At 45.9% G+C, this 21,302-nt stretch overlaps 1 protein-coding gene across 4 annotated transcripts in view; it reads right to left on the bottom strand.

The window, feature by feature from the left end:
• LMF1 (lipase maturation factor 1) overlaps positions 1 to 21,302 on the bottom strand; it is a 441,609-nt gene that overhangs the window by 111,653 nt on the left and 308,654 nt on the right. For all 4 annotated transcript variants that reach the window (XM_075899803.2, XM_075899802.2, XM_014569758.4 and 1 more), the window contains one exon: positions 18,477 to 18,644. In XM_075899803.2, coding sequence (XP_075755918.2) covers positions 18,477 to 18,644 — 168 coding nt within the window. The remainder of the gene's footprint in view (positions 1 to 18,476; positions 18,645 to 21,302) is intronic.

Genomic DNA, 21,302 nt, shown 5'->3' with positions numbered 1-21,302 from the left:
CTACTTCCGAAATTGTTATTTCAAAATAATTCTAGTGTGGACACTCCAGTATCATTATTTTGAAATAACGACTCCCCAGAGTAATTTGAACGAATTATTCCGCAGTGCTTCCCGGGGCTCTAAATCCGAGGTAGCACGTCCACATTAACGGAGCCTACATTGGACTAATGTCGAGACTTCCCCATAGTGAAGACACATTATTTTGAATTTGTTAAATCAGGAGTTAAGTCAAATTTAGTAATTTCGAAATAGTTTCCTAGTACAGACGTGGCCTAAGGTGCCACAGGATGACTCGTTGTTTTTAAAGTTACAAAGTAACACAGCAAGCCCTCCAAGACTTTTTGTGTTTTAGTCGACAAAGTCAGTGCCAGAACTGTGTCAGGGATAAGTCCCGGAAATTTAAGAGCATGCTACGGGATCTTTCTCAATGCAGAGTCAGACAAGATCGAAATGGGTGCCCGTCTTGAGTTCTGGCAACCATGTCCCACCACTGGGTAACCTAGCGTTATTACTGACTCAGCAACCGCCTACAGAATATTGGAGTTTTGTTTTAGTAGCTCAATCCCAGCCTTAATCCCCCCCCCCCCCCACACACACACAGACTCACAAAATATCTCTGACCCAGGGTCCAAATTCTGAGCAACACTGAGAGGCCTTATTTATCCTGGTGAATTGGGCTGCAAGTCAGTTTTCTATAGAAATGTTTGCTCTCCTCTTCACCCCTACAGGGAAACTCATAATGAAAGCCCCACCCCTTATTGTTATTTTATAAAAAACTATTCTCTTCCCCCATCCACCCATTTTTCTCAAACATTTTTCACTAGGAAATGATCATTCACTTCTAGCTCGACTGCTGAGCACCTACTGAAATGTTCCCAATAGGCTACATGGAGCTACTCCCATGAGTTAAGTGGTCCCTGGTGGGGGTAAAAGGCTCCATTACTATAAATAAATCTGGAATAATTCTAGAGTTACAAATTGTAAATCTGGAGTTACCCCATCGTAAATGAGATTAGAATCCAATCCCAGGGCATTGGTTCCAGAATTACAATCTGAGCTTCCTTTTAAGGCCTCACGCACAACAATCTGTCCCTGGTGTAACCTCAGATACTCCTGGTTTGCACCAGCAGGAGCGAGAGAAAAATCTAGTTGAACATTTTGAATTTTTGACGAGTGAAAACAAATGTTGGATTCAGGTTCTCTCTATAGAAGAGGGGCTGTTGGAGGCTGTTTAATTATTCTTTCCCTTTTCTCTTGGCTGTTGCTGTGATCTCTGCTGGCTCCGAAGTTAGCAACACAATACGTTGCAGATGTGACATTGCAACAGGATGACTTAATGTGTGTGTATGTGGCTGGACAGCCCGCTTGTCCCTGCCTTCTCATATGCCAAGGAAGAGATCACGGGTGTGCGAGGTGAGCAGCGGGGTGATGTGAGCACTGAAAAAGGTCAAAATGTGCCTTTTATTTTCTGCACATAAATCTGAAGAAAATGAAATTGAAAAAAAAATCACACCAAAAACATCTCTTTTCATCAACATTTCTTTGGTTTGTGCCAAATAAAAAGTGAATTTTCTATGTTTTGCAAAGATCTGAAATTTTTTTTGACAAAATCAGACATTCTTGTGAAAATTTCCATCCACTTAAAAAGACGTTTTGTGTTGAAACTAATGTGTGACGAAAGCCTGATCAGCTCTAACTTAGACACGCCAAGAGCAGATAACAATTAGGGTGGCTGAATGACTTGTTCGCAGAGTTAAGCCTCTAAAGCAGGGGTGGGGAACCTTAGGCCGCCTGCTTGCCTGGATCCAGCCCCTGAGGCTCAGGGCTCCCTCCCCCCTAGCATCGGGGAGCCAGCGCCTCCTGTGGTACTGGGGCACACAGACTCTACTCGCCTGGGCCCCCATAGGCTCTGGTGTGTGAGGGGAATGTCTTTCTCCTCCTCAGTCAGGGGCACATCAGTGAGGGTGAGGTTTTTTGAGGGGTTTTTGTGTGTGGCTTCTCACTTGTGTGCGGCCCCTGACTGATTATTCTCTGGATCAGCAGCCCCTGACACAAAAAAGGTTCCCCGCCTCTGTTCTAAACTAAGATATGCAGTGTATCCAAATGTCTAGGTCCTGTTTTTGAGGCAGGGCCCTCCTTGCTCACAAACCCTTCAATGAATTTTACTACCTCGCAGGGAGCATGTTCTTTGGAGAAGACACACTAATCTCTGGAGTCAATTTTGATTCTTAGCATTCCCCTTCTTTCATAAGGTATACTTCTTCCTTTTTTAGCTGATGACACAAAAGGTCAGAGATGTTGACGGTTCCTTGAGGAATTTAAGAACTAAGAACTCGGGGTCACCAAATGAAAATAATAGGTAGCAGGTTTAAAACAAACAAAAGGAAGTTTTTCTTCACGTAGTGCACAGTCAACCTGCGGAACTCCTTGCCAGAGGATGTTGTGAAATCCAGGACTTTAACAGGATTCAAAAAAGAACTAGATAAATTTATGGGGGACAGGTCCATCAATACTTATTAGCCACCATGGGTAGGAATGGTGTCCCTAGTCTCTGATTGTCAAGGGCTGGAAACGGATGATAGGAGAGGGATCACTTGATCATTCCTTGTTGTGTTCATTCCCCCTGGGGCCTCTGGCATTAGCTACTTTCAGAAGACAGGATATTGGGTTAAATGGACCTTTGGCTGGACCAGTCTGGCTGTTCTTCTGAGGACAGTCTGGGAAATGTTTTTTCTAGGTACTCCGAATTAGAACAAATATTGGCTGCTGAGGCTTTAATCGTTGCCCTTCACAAGGCTTAGTTTGCAGTGTAGCTTCTCCGTTATGTACATGGCCCTTTCCCCAGGGAGGCCCATCCAACTCCCATAGTGGGTAAGGGACCAGCTTTCTTGGGAAGGAGGGTCGACACACGATGCTTCCAAGGAATCGTTGGCAACTCAACGGATCGATCACTTTCTGTTCTTTAAAGCACTTGAATATCTTTCAAGTGAAGGCCCCAGTCTGATCTCAAACCAGCGTGCCCAAGGGTCACTGCTTTGAAGTCCGTGTCGCTAGACAGTGTGTGACTGTGGTTAGGGTTGAGTCCTCAGGGAGTTAGCTACCCAAATCTCATTCCCCACATCCCTGAGGCCGCTTTGAAAATCCCAGCCTGTCTCACTACTGCTATGTTTCTGAGAACTCGGTCCCAGAAGTTAATTATCTGCCCTGATTTTCCAACATGTCCCTTTGCCCAACTTTCCCTTTATTATTATTATGATTATTTTTGTTCTCTTGGGAGGCTTCCCATTGGCATCACTGAACACCACCCTGCTATAACCCTCCTCCTCTGGCAGCTGAAACCTGCTGGCATTGCTCTCGAATGCGACACTACCTGCCAGTGCACCAGGCAAGGTGGCTTTTCCTTTACGTCTTGGCTTTCCTCTTACTTCCCCTCATGAACTCGGTTGCCAAATGGTGTAATTTTACAGCCTGGCTCCAAGAGCCAAGAAATACGTTTGCTGGTAGAAGCCGTGCTTTGGACATTGTCAGAAACATGCAACCTCAGGGTTTTGGGAGCCAGCTGCACCGAAAAGCAAGACACCCACAAAGTAGCTTGGATGTGTTTTTCTCCTCCCTCTCAGATTTCCATGGAGGCCTGTTCTGGACCGCCACACATTGCTGTGGGTGGTTGGGAGCCAGGCATGTGAACACACATAGAGGAGAGAGAAACTCAAGGGAAAGGGAATGGAGGGGAACAATGCGCGAGACATGGGCGGCAGCATGACTTCCTTGATAGGGAAATTGAACACAATCAGTAGAAACAGATGCTGGCTCTGCCACTGCCCTCTTGTGCAACCATGATGATGTCACTTCTCCCTTTCCCCCGTGTTTCTCCTCCCCATCCACTGCCTTGGCGGGTCTTGTCTATTTAGATTGTAAAGGACTCTCTCACTATGTGAAGTTAAGTACGCCTTGGCTCTGATCTGATCTGTGTCTCCAGATGCTACTAAAATATTCCTGCTCGGAAGACGAACACCAACAAATATGACTTTCGGTCTGACTTTTCCTGAATTTGCGTGTAGAACCAGCTAAGCACTATCTTCCAATACAACGGGCAAGAACCACTTACCAAAGCCATTGTCAAAACATATGAGCCAACCGCCTTTAGCTGAAGGCTGCAGAGTTGACCAAGAATGGTGTGAACTTCTGTCTGTCTGATTCACCTTTCACTGTGGTTTCTGATGCCAAACGTAGATTTGCCAAAAGTTTGGGTTACAGAATTTCCTCAAGTTGTACTACTTCGAACACATCGGACAAGTGGTGGGTTTGAAAAGGGGCATGCCCACCAGAAACAGGACTAGTGTTAATGTTTATAATACAGTAGCTGTCTATAAATCCCAACTGGGCTATTTTTCATAGATTCTAAGGTCAGACAGGATCATCTCGTCTTAACACAGCCTGTAGAACATCTCCTGAATAATTCCTAGATCTGGTGTTTTCGAAAAACATTCCATCTTGATTTAAAATTTGTCACCACAGCAAAATCTGCTCTGATTCTTGGTAAATTGTTACAATAATTAACTACTCTCACTTTTAAAAATTTACACCTTATTTCCAGTCTGAATTGTCTAAATTTCCAGCCGTCAGATCGGGCTGTATCTTTCTCTGCTGGACTGAAGAGCTCTTTCCCCCCAACCCCCCTTCTGTTCTGAAATTTGATTTGTCCTTTTCATATGTGTTCATTTTTTTAATTGTATCCTTTGGTATATACGGTTGTGACAATTTTCTTCCACTATTTGATCTGAGGAAGTGGGTCTGGCCCATGAAAGCTCATCACCTAATAAACCATCTTGTTAGTCTTTAAAGTGCTACACAGTCCTGTTTTTTATTAAATATTTGTTCCCCATGTAGGTATAGACTGTTAAGTCACCCCTTAACCTTCTCTTTGTTAAGTTTTCCAACCAGTTGTGCACCCACTTTAGAGTTGGTTCATCTAGGTCAGTGGCTCTCAACCTTTCCAGACCATGGTGCCCCTTTCAGCCGTCTAATTTGTCTTGCGTACCCACAAGTCTGGCCTCACTTAAAAGCTTCTCACAAAAATCAGACATAAAAATACAAAAGTGTCACAGCACAATTTCTGACAAATTGCTGGCCTTCTCCGTTTGACCACATAATTGTAAAATCAATCAACTGAAATATAAACATTGTACTTACATTTCAGGATAGAGTATATAGAGCAGTACAGACAAGCCATCATCTGTATGAAATTTTAGTTTGCACCGACTTCACCAGTGCTTTTTAGGTAGCCTGTTACAAAACGAGGCAAATATCTAGATGAGTTGATATAGCCCCTGGAAAATTTCTGAGCACCTCACTCCATGTACTGGTCTAGGCTACATTTCCCTAATTTGTTTATGAAATAGTCACCTGAAATCGTATCATAAGCTTTATTAAAGTCAAGATATATCACATCTACTTCTTCCTCCCCTACTCCCAAGGATTGTTACCATATCAAAATAGGCTATTAGGTTGTGATGTGATTTGTTCTTGAAAAAATCCACGTTGACTACTACCGTAATTTAGCGAATATAACCAACAGGTTATATTCATTTTTACAAACCCTGCATTCCCCCCGCGGGGTATACTCGGGTGTGGGGTATACAACATTTTTTTACACACCGTCCAGTTCCTGCTCAGCCTCCAGCCTCCGGGCGGTGAGCGCTCCCCCGCCCGGTTACTGCGCAGCCTCCAGCCTCCGGGCGGGGGAGCGCTCAACGACCGGTTCCTGCACAGCCGGATGAGCGCTCCCCCTATCCCTTCCTATGGCTGTGGAGGAACCGGGCGGTGAGCGCTCACCACCTGGACGCTGGAGGCTGCGCAGGAACTGGGCGATAAGCACTCACTCTCCTGGAGGCTGCGCAGGAACCGGGTGGTGAGTGACTGGTTAATTCCCACCCCCCTTCCCCGCACCATAAATATACCCCCGGCACAGCCTTGTGTACCCCACGGGTTATACTCATGTGCGGGGTATTCAAGATTTTTTTAACTCAAAAAGAAAAAACCGTGGGGTATATTCGGGTGCGGGGTATACTCACCACCTTATTAACTTCTAAAAGCTTACAAATGGATTGATTATTCACTCCATTAGTGTTCTGGGTTCTGAAGTTAAGCTGACTGCTCTATAATTCATGGGTGAAGCCTATATCTATAGATCTACATCTATTCATCTTGAGTATCTCTCTATAAGGCGTGTTTTATCATTGTTTCATCATTCGGTTGGCTCGTTGCTGTCCACTGTCCACTGTGTCCACATCCTTCTTGAATTGTGTGCACCAGAATAGGGCACAGGATTTCACCAATGGTTGTACCAGGGTCAGACGCAGAGATAAAATACCTGGTCTATTCCCACTTGAGAGTCTCACGTTTATGCATTGGAGGATCGTCTCAGTTACTATGGTCATGTTTTCACTAGGAAACTATTTCAAAATTAGTAAATTTGACTTATCTCCCAATTTAACAAAATCAAACTAGCGTGTCCACACTATGGAGAAGCCTCGAAATTAGTCCAAGGCAGGCTCCGTTAATGTGGACTCGCTACCTCAGACTAGGAGGCCCAGGAAGCACTGGGGTGTCAGTTTGAATTACTCTGGGGAGTAATTATTTTGAAATAGCAGCACCAGAGCATCCACAGTACTGTTATTTCAAAATAACTATTTCAGAATTAGCGTTATTCCTGATGAAAAGCAGGAGTACAGATTTAAAATAAAGCCGCCAGTTATTTCAAAATGACGGGCTTGGTAGTGTGAACATTCTGCTTATAAATTCAACCTAAGGGGGGTTATTTCGGAATAAAGTCCTAGTGTAGACCAGGCTAAGGGAGCTCATATTCAGCTGTTTATACCCCACCATTCCCCAAAAATCTTTTTTCAGAGCCACTTTATCACAGAGTATATTTCCCAGGATCAGTCTTTACTCCTGTAAGCATGGCCTATCCTTCTTGTTCCTAGATGTACATATTTACATTAATAAATATGTAGTCTAAACAGAGAAGACAGAGGCTGGGAAAGGCACAGCAATGGAAAGTGACTCACCAAAGTTCATACAGGAGGTCAACAGCAAAGATGCGAATAGAAGGGAGGTCTCCTGATGGCCAGTCCAGTGCCCTATCCACTGTGCCACGCTACCTCCAAGGGATGTTTCTTTTGTTCCATGTGAAGTGCCCAAGTGAATAAGGTACAGACTCCGAACAGCAGACTCAGAGGCTACGTCTACACTGGCCCCTTTTTTGGAAGGGGCATGCTAATTTTGAAAGTGGGAATAGGGAAATCCGCGGGGGATTTAAATATCCCCCACGGATTTAAATAAACATGTCCGCCGCTTTTTTTCCGGCTTGGGGAAAAACCGGAAAAAAAGCATCTAGACTGGCCCGATCCTCCAGAATAAAGCCCTATTCCGGAGGATCTCTTATTCCTACTTTGAATAGGGCTTTATTCCGGAGGATCGGGCCAGTCTAGACGCTTTTTTTCTGGCTTTTCCCCAAGCCAGGAAAAAAGCGGCGCACATGTTTATTTAAATCCCCCGCGGATTTCCCTATTCCCACTTGCAAAATTAGCATGCCCCTTCCGAAAAAGGGGCCAGTGTAGACGTAGCCAGAATGTTCATGTGGATCCAGAAAGAGCAAAAATAAATGTATGTGAAAAGCTCTGCATCTTTAGTCAGCCCCGGAAACGTTCTACAGAGTCAATGTACATCAGGTTAAACAAACTCAGGCCTCTTCTGAGAACGCTGTGGCTCAAGATGGACATTTTGCACCAGACTTCTTTTAAAGAGCAATAGTACAGGACTGTGCCGAGACCAGTCTGAATTATAAGCCTCCGCTTTATTTTTATTCTTGGCAGAGACGATCTGCAGCAGTGTGGCTCGGCACGTCAAGTCTGGCACCTGCTCACAATAAATCCGTAACGACGTTGAAGAGTTCACCATATTATTTTGTTTTATTTCTGGTTTGGATTTGAATTTCTCTGTTCCATAAATGCGAGAACCAAAGTGTTTTCAAACAACAGCGTGTACATACCTGGCATTATTATTGGCGCCCCTTCTTTTGCGATTTCATCCCGAATGCAAAGCAGCCCACACAACATTAGCACCTGATAGTATCTGCATGCCAGCTGAGATGGTCAAAATAAGGTATCCTGCATGTGTGCTCGGTTAATGCACTTGTGTTGGGTCTTAGAAACCTGAAAAGTTCTGATGTCAAATCCTGCCAGAAGCTGAAGAGGGAAGCAGACCTCCTAGCCTCATCTTAATTTCCTTTTCCGCCCAGCAGAGAACGGGAACCCACTCTGATAATCTGCATAAGCTAGCTCCCAGGCCCGGAGCTGCCTGACTGGAGGAACATTGGCAGGAAGAATGCCAGCCCAGAACTGGAACCCTGGAGGATGTGGATTGAGGAGCAGTGCTGCAGGCATGTGGAGACCGGCACTGCAGTGATAGGGGATGCTGCAGGGCAGGAAAGAAGTGAAAAGTGTGGATGGTATCTACCCATCGTATGCCTGGGTGCCACCGATACCAAATTCCTACCCGAACTGCCACAGCTGCGCTATGATCTCGGTGGGAACAAACACGCGACATTTGGGCCATGAGAGAGGGTCTATGATGCTGCTCTGGAGCCCGCTGCAGAGCGAACGCCTGGCAAGGAACACGTGTCACAAATGCTGCGTGCAAAACGACTCCGCTAGGTATGAACACAGTCCCACATCCCACTCCTTCCTCCCCATGGAAAACCTGGTACGGGCCCTCTCAGGCTGGAATGATCTGGGCCCCATTAAGCTTCGAATCCACCACAATCTCTTCAAGAGTTAAAGCCTCTTGTCTCTGAGTTTTTGGTTTTCAGCAGCAATCAACCAAGGGGGCAGAACGGTCTGTTTTTTTCAATCCTCCCCAGCATCAGGGAATCATGGACACACACGAGACGTGGCCAGCTGTCGTGGGACACGCCTGCCAAGTGGTGGAAGAGACTCTTCCAGCAGAGGCACCTGGCCCCTTGGCAGACACTGTGAGCAGCTGCGTTTGCAGTGCGAGAGCCGCATCTGAGCCTGCCAGGGGGGTGAACTGCTGACGGGGCTGCTCTTAAATCTTGGGCGATGTTTTTTTTTTTTTCTGGACTCACCTTTGATCCTGGGCAAAGAGGCTCTGGGCACCATTATCTGACTGCAACTATCTCCGTGTGCAGATGCCTGCAAGGCGTTCCACCCAGAGCTGTAAACCTCAACGCCTTTTTCTTGGCAAGCGGGTGTTTCCTCATGACGGGTAATGATTTTTCTAATGGGAGCCTGCCAGCATTGATCTCACTCATCACTTGCTTTGTGAAATGAGGTCTGTTTACACGAAGAAGTTCCTGACAAATAAAGCTGCCTTATTGGGGAGTGCAGTTCAGGACAGTCAGAGGGGCCTTAAAATCATGGGTGCCTTAAAACCACTTTGCTGCCATTTTTCCCTGTCTGGACGCTCCCAGCCGGCATACACGAGGCGTCGGCATGAAGAGCAACTCTGTCTCCAGCAGCCTGCCACAGCCACACCTTAGCCACGTCCTGGTCTCCACCAGTTTCAGTTCCTCCTGGCCAACTGACCTCACCACACCCTCACGTCCCAAGTTTCCCCCAAACCATCTGCCCTGAAACATCCAGACCTCTTCTAGAACATTCTAGGCCTCTCCTAGAACATTCCAAGGAGTAATAACGACGAGAAGAAAGCCTGCTGTTTTAACTGACGATAGCCATCATGCCAAGGCAGACGCGGTACTGGGTTGGTTTGGAATAAAAGTAAAACAAGTCTGCGTAATCCCAAAGAGAGGCTCTAAGGGAGCTCAGGTGACAGGGAGAAACACAGAAATGGTTACAAGCAAATAAAATTCAAAAACGCTTTTCAGGGTCTAAGACTTAATAAAAATACAGTCTTGGCCTAAAGTATGAGTCTGCCCACACTTCCATCCCTCAAGATGGCTGACTACTCCCTCCTCAAAATCTCCTACAAAGTCCTTTGTCTTCTGAGGCGAGTGCTGATGTGGGGTTCTTTGCCTGTGTCTTTCATGGCCCACTAAACTCCTGAAATGTGTCCTTCTCCAAGACCAGTGGTCCTACTATGTGGAAAAATGCCATGGCAGCTGCTGGAGAAGGTTCCATGCTGGTTTCCAACCTCTGGGGCTTTGTACCATGCAATCTGACCTGTCCCTGTAACCCCTGATATGCCAATGAATGACCACCTACCTGTGATCACTGAACCTGCATGGGGGTGCTGGCCTTTCCTTGGGCTGGAAAAAGCCTGTCCCTAGATTGTCTAATTCAAACACATTTCAGTCCCATATTTCCTTCGCATTTTCAGCCCTTTGCGCTTTTTCCATATACGCACAATGCAGGAACAGTACAGACTGGTGGGTTGTTTTGGCTTTCTAATGAGTACTCCCACAGCACCGGCTAGAGACGGGTTACGGCATACGTGAATCAGGGTCCACTGAACTGGTCAGGCAAGAGGAAACTCACGACTTGACACCAGCGAGCCCCTTGTCTCTGGCACTGGGATGTTCACAGGAATTACATCCCTACGTAGGCACCAGCCAGAGAGTGAAATTTGGGCAGCGTTCCAGGGACATTAGTCAAGGTGGAGGGGCCCAAAATTGACTCTCTTTGCTCCAGAAAACACACTCAAGGCAGGAACAACAAACCCAACAGGGAAAAAAAGAACAAGACAAACACATTACCATCTGCAACAACAAGGTTGAAGCATTCTTAAAACTGTAGCTCTCTGGCTGGCTGGCTCACACTAATCAAGATGGCAGCTGGGTCAAGTTCTCTGAGCCGATAGGACAGGCTGGTGTCTAGGACAGGCTACCCAACTGTGGAAGCCCCGGGGGCCACAAGGATACTCACAGCACATGCCGAGGGCTGCAACTGAAGTGTGGTTGCATATACATGCAAATGCATATGCAAATAGCTTCTTTCACACTGACGGGCATGAATACAAAGATTAAGGCAAAACTACACAACACGCAGGCTCCATTTAAGTCAGTTTTGCTGATCTTAATAAAATGCAATATTTACCTGATTTCCACCCACATGACAGCACTTTGAATGAGCAATGACAGTCCAGGAATGTAACCACTAAAACGCATATCAACAGAAGACCATTATATTGACTACTTTATATAATGTATATATTGACCATTATATTGACAACCCAAACCACGTTGCAGGCCACAAACAAATGGATGTTAAGTAGCCCTGATCTAGCACATACAATTCCCATCAATTTCAACCTCCCTGCCTTGCTCACACAAACAGAGCCATGACGAGGAATGGTTGGTGCTGCATCTATGTATGCATTTCCATTTTAAAAAAGACAATCAAAGACGGAGCGTAGGTTAAGACTGACGCAACCCCTGGTTTCAGAAGGGAAGAAAACTCTTGGTGAGAGTGAGGTGGATATTTTGAAAGAAAGAAGCATTTTTAGTGGGAGGGGTGAGAGATGAGGATTACATATGGGGCTGGCCAACGCTGTCAATTTCTCTTTAAATGCAGTTTATAGAACACAACAAATATTTGAACAGAGGAAGAAAAATGAACCAATTACGTATTTACATTTACAGGAAAGACTGCATGTTTCGTTCATGTTCAGACAGATCGGCTGCATAGCTTTCCCACCCATGGGTTGCCTCTAGGCATACTTTGTATTATAAAAGTTAAATGCCCAACACAACTGGACTGCAGCTCTGAGACGAGTCATACTTTGGGAGTGTCGTCCTCAGTTCTGTCGGGCTCACAGGCGCCTTACAAGTTGGCAACAATGGAAGCCTCTTCCCTAAACCTTTGCATTACCGCGTGAAAGAGTCAGAAGAATAATTCAGGTGGTTTCTGGGGAGGGGGTGACTCCGGACAAAGCAATATTCTCCAGGCCTGTTGGAATCTGGAAAAATACACTCAGCCTAGCCACCATGACTCCAATAACAATTATAAAATGTCCAATAAACCTGGCATGTAATGTCAATTCAAATCTTGAAAAACAGAATTAAGTGGTATATCAACATTAAACTTTATGGCTTCCTTTGCAGAGCAGAAGTATTGTCAATAAAAGTCATTCTGAATGAAGAAAAGGGCAGTAAATATTAAATAAACAGGTTTTTGTTGAAATGCTATAAAGGCTCCAGAGTTGCTTATTACACTGAGATCCTTTTCCCCCTCGCAGACGCCCCTTGTGATAGAAATAGGTCGGTAATTGCAAACTATCAATAAAGTGCCAATTAAAGGGCGGTTGGATGGACACACTTATATTATGTCATTACGAGCCTTTATTTTACGTACCTTGCTTTCTCAGATCCCAGTGGCTCCCCCTTTTAAATTCTGTAGCATACAATGGCTGCATTGCCCATTAGCGGGTCCTCTGAGAAGTTGCTAGCTCTGTTCGTCAGATGTTGGAAATGGGCAACAGGGGAGGGATCCCTTGATGATTCCCTGTTCTGTTTATTCCCCCTGGGGCCTCTGGCAAAAGACAGGACACTGGGCTAGACAGACCATTGGTCTGACCCAGTGCGGCCGTTCTGATGGTCTTACGTTTTTCGGCCCGGTCGGGAAGGCTGAATTAAGACCGTTTGTCTCTAGGTTTGATTCTGGCTGTTGAGTGGGCAGCATTTGTTTCCTTTGCTACAATGCTCAGCATTCGCTGTACGTGTAAGAGGGCCCCAAAAACACAGCAAGCCAGAGACAGCAAATAGATAATGCAGAGCTATTTGTGCTTCTTTCTGGTTCATGAGGGGTAGCTGGAAGGATGGAGTTGAATGGCAAAATGGTGTTTTCTCAGACTGGTGCGAAACACTGAGATCTTGGCAGCCAATCTTGATAACCAGACAAAACTGACCTGGCTCAGAGTTTTGTTACACGCACAAAACACCGTTTAGGTTTGACGATGAGCCTGAAACTGAATGTATCCGTGATGACCTGGGCTTCTACAGCAGATGCACAAATCTCACCGCTCTGCGTATGGTTCCAGTGCAAAGTGATTGTTTATGGCATGTGAATGTTTAAGCCAGGGGTGGCCAACCCATTTAACAAAGAGAGCCAAAACAGCAGAGGACAAAATGTGAAGAGCTGCACCAGAATTGTCAAGGGGGGGGAAAAAAGCCCCCCAGAACAGAATTGTCGAGTAAAAACAAAAGACTTAAAAAGAAAAAAAAATTTAAAAGGAGGCTGCCCCTTTAAGACAGCAGCCATCTTGGACACCATTTTTAAAACCCTGCAGCTCCGACCTGGCAAGCACAGGGAATCCGGGGGGGGGGGGGGGGGGGGGGGGGGAGAGGGCAGGAGAAGAGCCAGTGGGGGACAGGGGCTGTTGGGGGGGGCACAGGAGCAGCTTCGCAAACCACACTGTTGGGGGGCAATCGTCACATGTGGCTCGCAAGCCACGGGTTGGCCACGGCTGGTTTAACCAGTTAAGGTTAACCGGTGGGGACTGGAGCAGTTCCCTGCCTGCCCACAGCCTGCAGGGCACCCTGGCCTTCGAAAGCAGGGGCTGCTCCGACCCGGCTAGGCTAGAGCAGTCCTTCCTCTCCTTCCCACCCAGCCCTCCTTTAACCAGTTAACCTGTTCACCAACTAAATGTGATTTTACAGCTCTGCTACCTCATGGTTGAATTTTAACAAGCCAATCTAGTGCTAGTACCTGAATATTTAGGTGATCTCACATATGAAGGAGTTAAGCACAATCCATTACCTACGCAGACCTGGTTTTCTAGCAATGCTCTGTAGTGTTCACCACAACAGGAAAAGGGGCCGCCCTTATCGGATTTACCTAGGCAGTTATCGGAAAATGTCTTGTTTTCAAGCAAATAAGGTCTATAGATCAACTACATTTCTATAGATCCACTGGGCCCTTACACTGTAAAACTAGAAGAGTGGAGCAGAAGAGCACCTGTGCACCAATGCATGTGGTATTCATTTCTCCAAACGCTGTGACGTGCTCAGGTTCTGAAGGAACAGGCACCTTAGAAATGCCACAGCGATGGGGAAATTATTCTGTCGAGCACACTGAAGAACACACAGTTGCCGCCACAGAAGATCTTATGTAACCACATAAATCGAGCCGATGCTACCGTGACGCACAAAGGTTAACACCGAGAGATGGGATTCCAAAGGGTTGCCTTGAGGCTTGTATATTTGCACAGCACATGTGACAGGATACCGCTCTTAAATAATAATCCACATGTGGGTAAAAGAGAGGAGACACAGCGAACAATTTTCTTAGCCTCCTAGGGCATCGTCATTTTTACAACAATCACGCTTCTCCTCCAGAAACACTGACTAGTTCCGTATGGGTGTACTGCCGGGTACAGCGTGTAGGATGACCTGTGCGTGGGCACTACGTTCTGACAGATCAAAGACTCCCACCTGGATAGGATTTATTTTTTTCAAGTGAGAGGCTCGGATTGTCCCAGGACAGAGACAATCACACCAATTTCTAACCCATTGCACCACGTCCCGGCTTTGGTTCCCACTTGCCGCTGAATGGAGCGCCCAAGAGAGACTTCACAACGCATCAAATGGCATCAGAAATGCACCACGAGGTGTGAAAGGAGAGCAAACAGGCCACATGTGCTGTGGTACTTGCTATAGGGTGTGATTGGGGAGGTGGGGCATTTCATCACAGACCCAGAACTCCCCTGCTTTCATTGCTTTCATGTCAGTCTTTTAAAACCCAATCAGCATTTTTCTGATTTACCCAGGCAGTTTATACCTGTGGTGGCTCTTTGGGGTTCTACGTGTGTCCCCAGAGACATTTCGTTTACCGTTGCCCACGCACAGGGTTGCCAGACTCCACTGGTTTCCATCCGTGTAGGTTGTTTTTTTTTCCCCGACTGGTATTACTGAAGTGACACACGTGTACAGCCAGGGCACGTGAAGGGAGGTGCGTGTTGATTGCACACAACAACTGAGAGAGCAATGCAGGACTCTGCAGCCAGAGCGTGGCTAACGTTCAAACGGCACACCCCACCAATTCTAGATATGCAACCCCAGTTAAAACACTACCCTATCCTGGGAGACTCTGGGTTACCTTGGTTACATAAGAACGGCCATAGTGAGTCAGACCAAAGATTCATCCAGCCCAGTGTCCTGTCTGCCGACAGTGGCCAATGCCAGGTGTCCCAGGGTATGTCTACACTACCCCACTAGTTCGAACTAGCGGGGTAATGTAGGCATACCGCACTTGCAAATGAAGCCTGGGATTTGAATTTCCCGGGCTTCATTTGCATAAGCGGGGAGCCACCATTTTTAAAACCCCGCTGGTTCGAACCCCGTGCAGCGCGGCTACACGGGGCACGAACTAGGTAGTTCGAACTAGGCTTCCTAGTTCGAACTACCGTTACTCCTCGTGAAATTTACAAGTGCGGTATGCCTACATTACCCCGCTAGTTCGAACTAGCGGGGTAGTGTAGACATACCCCCAGAGGGAGTAAATCGAACAGGTAATGATCAAGCGATCTCTCTCCTGCCATCCATCTCCACCCTCTGACAAACAGAGGCGAGGGACACCATTCCTTACCCATCCTGGCTAATAGCCATTAATGGACTTAACCTCCAGGAATGTATCTAGTTCTCTTTTAAACCCTGTTACAGTCCTAGCCCTCACAACCTCCTCAGGCAAGGAGTTCCACAGATTAACTATGCGCTGTGTGAAGAAGAACTTCCTTTTATTTGTTTTAAATAACAATTTAACTGGTTACGACAATCTTGTAGTCTACTTTGATGACAGAGATCCACTCAAGTGGCCCACTCACTAGTTTAGGCTGCCCATAGCTGATTTATATGTTGTTCTCCAGTTTACCTATCACATGTATTTACTACAGATATAAAGGGTTAACTGGTTACCCGGTAAGCATTCGCCTTAATGGCATGCTTGACCATTTAACTGGCCCCCAGCCCCGCTGGAGCAGAAGGCTTTCAGGCCACTTAATTAGTTAAACATACAATTTAACTGGTTAGCATTTTCAACAAGATTTTACACCCCTACTAGTCCCAAAAGCTCTAATAGCTTCAGTATACGAGCTTCCCCCTGCTGAAGAGACATTGAACAAAAGACCTGGGACCAATCCTATTCAACTTATTTGTAAATGATCTGGAGAAAGGGGTAAACAGGGAGGTGGCAAAATTTGCAGGTGATGCTCGACTGCGCAAGATACAGAGAACACACAGAAACCTGTTGAAGAGCACTTTAACCTGCCCGGGCCCCCCAAACCCCAGCCCCCTTGCCTGTCCCACCGCCACGTGGGACTCCCTCCAGTGCTTGGGGCCAGTCTGCTTCAAGCCAGACTGATGTGCCCTCAGGCCAACTGAGGGGCGGGCTACAGGGGAGGACCTGGATGCTGCAGCCCAATGGGCGGCACCTTGGACCCACTGGTGGCGAAGGAGATTATGGGGGCTGTAGTCGCAGACGGGGCCTGTGCACCAGCTGTGTTCTGCACATGCTCAGCCTGCCCCCTCCCCGGCGCCTCCCCTGCCAGACGCTTCACGCTCAGTTTCAAATTCCGGCAGGTGTGGAAGCAGCTGGCACCCACGGGGTCCTAGCGCCGTCCTTCCCTCTGCTGTCCAGCTGGCACCCGTGGGGTTCTAGGATTCCTAGCACCGTCCTTCCCTCCACTGCTAAACTGATGCCTCTCTAGTGTGACTATTCATTGCTTTTAAGTTTTTCCAGTTACAGACTAACTCAGCTACCCCTATGATGCTCAAGATAGTTAAGACCAAAGCAGACCATGAAGAGCTTCAAAAAGATCTCACTAAATTAAGTGATTGGGCAACAAAATGGCAAATGAAATGTAGTGTTGCTAAATGTAAAGTAATTCACATTGGAAAAAATAATCCCAACTATACATACAAAATGATGGGGACTAAGTTAGCTACAAATACTGAAGAGAGAGATCTTGGAGTCACTGTGGATAGTTCTCTGAAAACATCCACTCAGTGTGAAGCAACAGTCAAAAAAGCAAATAGGATGTTAGGAATTATTAAAAAAGGGCTGGAGAATAAGACAGAGAATATCTTATTGACTCTACATAAAACCATGGGACGCCCACATCTTGAATGCTGCATACAGATGTGGTCGCCTCATTTCAAAAAAGATATATTGGCATTGGAAAAGGTTCAGAAAAAGGCAACAAAAATGATTACGGGTTTGGAACGGGTCCCATATGAAGAGAGATTAAAAAGACTTGGACTTTTCAATTTAGAAAAGAGGAGACTAAAGGGGGATATGATCGAGGTCTATAAAATCATGACCGGCATGGAAAAAGTGAATAATGAAAAATTAATTACTTGTTCCATAATATAAGAACTAGAGGTCACCAAATGAAATGAATAGGCAGCAGGTTTAAAACAAACAGAAGGAAGTTTTTCTTCACTCAGTGCATAGTCAATCTATGGAACTCCTTGCCAGAAGATATGAAGGCCAGGACTTTAACAGGGTTCAAAAAGAGCAGGATAAATTCATGGAGGTTAGGTCCATTAATTGCTATTAGCCAGGATGGGTAGGAATGGTGTCCCTAGCCTCTGTTTGTCTGGAAATGGATGACAGGGGAGGGGGTAACATGACGATTATCTGTTCTGTTCACTCCCTCTGGGGCATCTGGCATTGACCACTGTCAGCAGTCAGGATACTGGGCTAGATGCACTTTTGGTCTGACCCGGTGTGGCCGTTCTTATTTAACAATCAAAAGTTGCGCCTGAGATTCAGAATGGCTGCAGTTTAATTAAGAAGCAATTTACTTTGAGGGAAAAGACTTGGAGAGGAATTAGCAAAGGAACAGTCTAGGATTTTCCACTTTTGAGTTTTTCATGGATTGCCTTGTTACATTAAACATTTTAACTTTAAAATATGGACCATTTTAAAATTCAAAGTAAAGTCATAAAATCTGGCCGCGCAGAAAAACGAAACCAACATTGAAGAGGCTACATTTTCCCATCCATATTTGTCAATGTTCTTCAGAGAATAGAAATGTTTGAAAAAAAAATTAAATGTTTTCATAAAAAGATCGATTTTTGATAAATAGTGAAATTTCATCCAACACTACCAACTCCGTCAGCTGGAGCTATGACCCAACTGTAGCGATTATTTTAATCCCTCTATTAATGTTGGTCTCTCGGCTCACAACAATGCTAATTGTGATGAGAAAAATCGGCAGGGATGCCTTCATGCATCAGACCAGACATGCCCCCAGCAGCTTTGCAAAGAGGTATCAGCCACTGATTTTGAATAACCATCAACTTGGGCTGGATTTCAACGAGTGACCTAACCTGAACCATCCGGTGCCTCTGCCCTAGATGTTAATGTATTTCCTGAGACCTTATACAGTCATGCTGCAAGATGTATAAAAATAGGAGGTGGCTTCCAGAGTCTTCCAAATGTTTCAGCAACCACTCACGAAGCTGCGATGCTAATCAGGCCAAAGTAGGAATGTCTCACCTGGAAGAGAATCTGTAGCACGCCGTGAATGATGCACATGCGCCGTCCCATGAAGATAAAAAACGGCACCACCAGCTCAATGAAGTGATTGCATAAGGTCTCAAACTGGTGAAACCACCATGGGGACCGATGCATGTAATAGGCAAGTGGGTTGGGTACAGGCTGGGTCTGAAAGAGAGAAGAAAAAGTGTCACGGGGCAGTAGACTTCCTCTGCATCCACTACCCCTACTAACAGAGCCAGTGGAACCTATTGTATTGAAACATTCTACGAGAAAACGATTTCCTCCTGCCACCACCTCAATGCCATTTTTAGAAGACCATTTCCCTCGCATTCTTACTTTGGCATTTTCTTGCTGTGAAACCAAAATCTGGGGACACTTTTTTTCTTCCAAAACCCCGAATCCTTTACAGATTTAGGTTCCATTTTTTTTCCCAGCAAAAAAAATTAGCCATTTTCACAAGAAGCCTCCCCACAGACAAAACTGGAGTTATCTGATCAGCTCTAATTCTGTAGACGCTGTGTGATTGCAAGGGATGAAAAATACTGATTAATCAGCTAACCAGCTAAACCATCTGTAGAAGAAACAGCTGGCAGCCCCTAAGGTGGGGGGGGGGGGGGAGGAGAGGAAGGGCAGGCAGCAACTTCTACTCCCATTCCCCCATGCAGGCTCCCAACTCTTGCGGGACTGGAGCATCCCTCCACCCATGGTGGGTTGTGAGCAGGGGGCGGCTCCCAAGTACCAGTTAACCGGTATCCAGTTAGCAGGACAGTCACTATGGGAAAGAATGAATGGACACAAATCAGATATCCAAAAAGGCTGGTTTGGGCACGCATGAATGGATTTCCAAGTCACCGGGTTGTTTCAGGCCAATTCCACAAGCCAAATACACAGGGAAGGGTTGGAACGTAACTTCATTTACAAGTTTAATTCTTATCAGAATGGAATGAACAGAGACATCAGCTGGCTCCCACTTTACCTTCCACATCCTAATGACTTAACCAACCAACCAACCAATGGAGGTGCGAATTGTTCTTATCAGCCTCTTGTAACTTAAACAATCTATCCTATACAGACTAACTCATCCGAAGAATCTATTCGCTATCTGTTTTCTCCTTCCTCCCCATCTTCCCCCCTGTCCCTTCCCTTATTTATTCTTGGATCTGGACTTTGAATACTCCAGTCATCTGAAGAAGTGGGTTTTGCCCATCTCCATGTTTTGTTGGTCTTTAAGGTGCTATTAGACTATTTGTTGCTTTTTAAGTTTTTCCAGTTACAGACTAACTCAGCTACCCCCTCTGAAACCAGTATCTAGTAACCCATTCACATCCCTAGCGGTTACTTAATGCCTCTCCCTTATAAATCCTCCTCCTCAACAGAGATCAAAACAAGTGGTAAGTAGCATAAAAGAGGCGATACAGCTAGAAGAACACAGGGAAAGAGAAAGGTGTTGCATTCCTGGGGTGTGTCTAGACTACATGCCTCCTTCGACGGAGGCATGTAGATTAGCCAGATCGGAAGAGGGAAATGAAGCCGCGATTAAAATAATCGCGGCTTCATTTAAATTTAAATGGCTGCCCCGATCTGCCGATCAGCTGTTTGTCGGCAGATCGGGGGAGTCTGGACGCGATGCCCCGACAAAGAAGCCTTTCTTCATCGACACAGGTAAACCTGGTTTCACGAGGCTTACCTGTGTCGATGAAGAAAGGCTTCTTTGTCGGGGCATCGCGTCCAGACTCCCCCGATCTGCCGACAAACAGCTGATCGGCAGATCGGGGCAGCCATTTAAATTTAAATGAAGCCGCGATTATTTTAATCGCGGCTTCATTTCCCTCTTCCGATCTGGCTAATCTACATGCCTCCGTCGGCGGAGGCATGGAGTCTGGACACAGCCCTGGAGATTACATCTCCTATTCAATCACAGAACCAGGAAAGAAAAGGAAGTCAGGGCTTCTGATTCACAGAGGTGGGCTCCATTTCAGCATGTTTACATTCTAACTAAATGACTCCAAATGTGTGATGTCAATTTAAGATGCTAGTGTTTGCACCACATTATTTGTATAGCATCCTGATGTTTTCTGACACCGGGAACTTTTCCATGCAGTGCAATAAACCTGCTTCTTCCATCACTCAGACGAAAACAAACTCGTGGCAGCGAATAACCTCCCCAGATAAAAATGCTCCATTAAAAAAAAAAGTAGCTAAGAATTCGCCTTTGCATGTCTAGCAAACGTTCATATTTATTAGCCTTGTTTGAAAATCCTGACAGCAAAAACAATAGCTGAAAATCACTGTTTTAATTGAAGGAGACACAACACATCTTCAAATTATTTGTAGCAAAATCCAAACGACAAACAAGGGAAAATATTGTACTATGCATGACAATGGAGTCCGCGCTCCTGGCCAAATCCCACAACTATTGTAATTCCCTATTAGCAAAGCTGGAATTAATAAAGCTGTTGCTTTATCTGGGTCTAAGGCTGTTGTAACCCGCCCCCACCCCGCCCCAGGACAAAAGACCGCATCCTTCCTTCCTTTAACACTAGGACAGGATGGAGCAATCCAAGGGGTCAAGGAACTCTGCCAAGGCCAATACGACTAGGGGGTTGAAGGTTATGGTATTCATACATCCTGGTTCTGCAGGATGATCAGTTTGAAATGCCATTGGGGGCCCCTTTCCCCTCCTCCCCGTCACTTGGGAGCTGTTTTAAATTAATCTGGATGTTTGAGTCTTCACAAGCAATCCCCACTACTACAGAGAGATTCATCAAAGGCTGTTTTCTTTATTCCACCTTGACTCCAAAACTGCTAGGCAATATTTTTCCG

The sequence above is a fragment of the Pelodiscus sinensis genome, chromosome 15 (assembly GCF_052426305.1).
Source record: "Pelodiscus sinensis isolate ZL-2025 chromosome 15, ASM5242630v1, whole genome shotgun sequence".
Lineage (NCBI taxonomy): Eukaryota > Metazoa > Chordata > Testudines > Trionychidae > Pelodiscus > Pelodiscus sinensis.
This window is presented reverse-complemented; position numbering and strand designations above follow the sequence as displayed.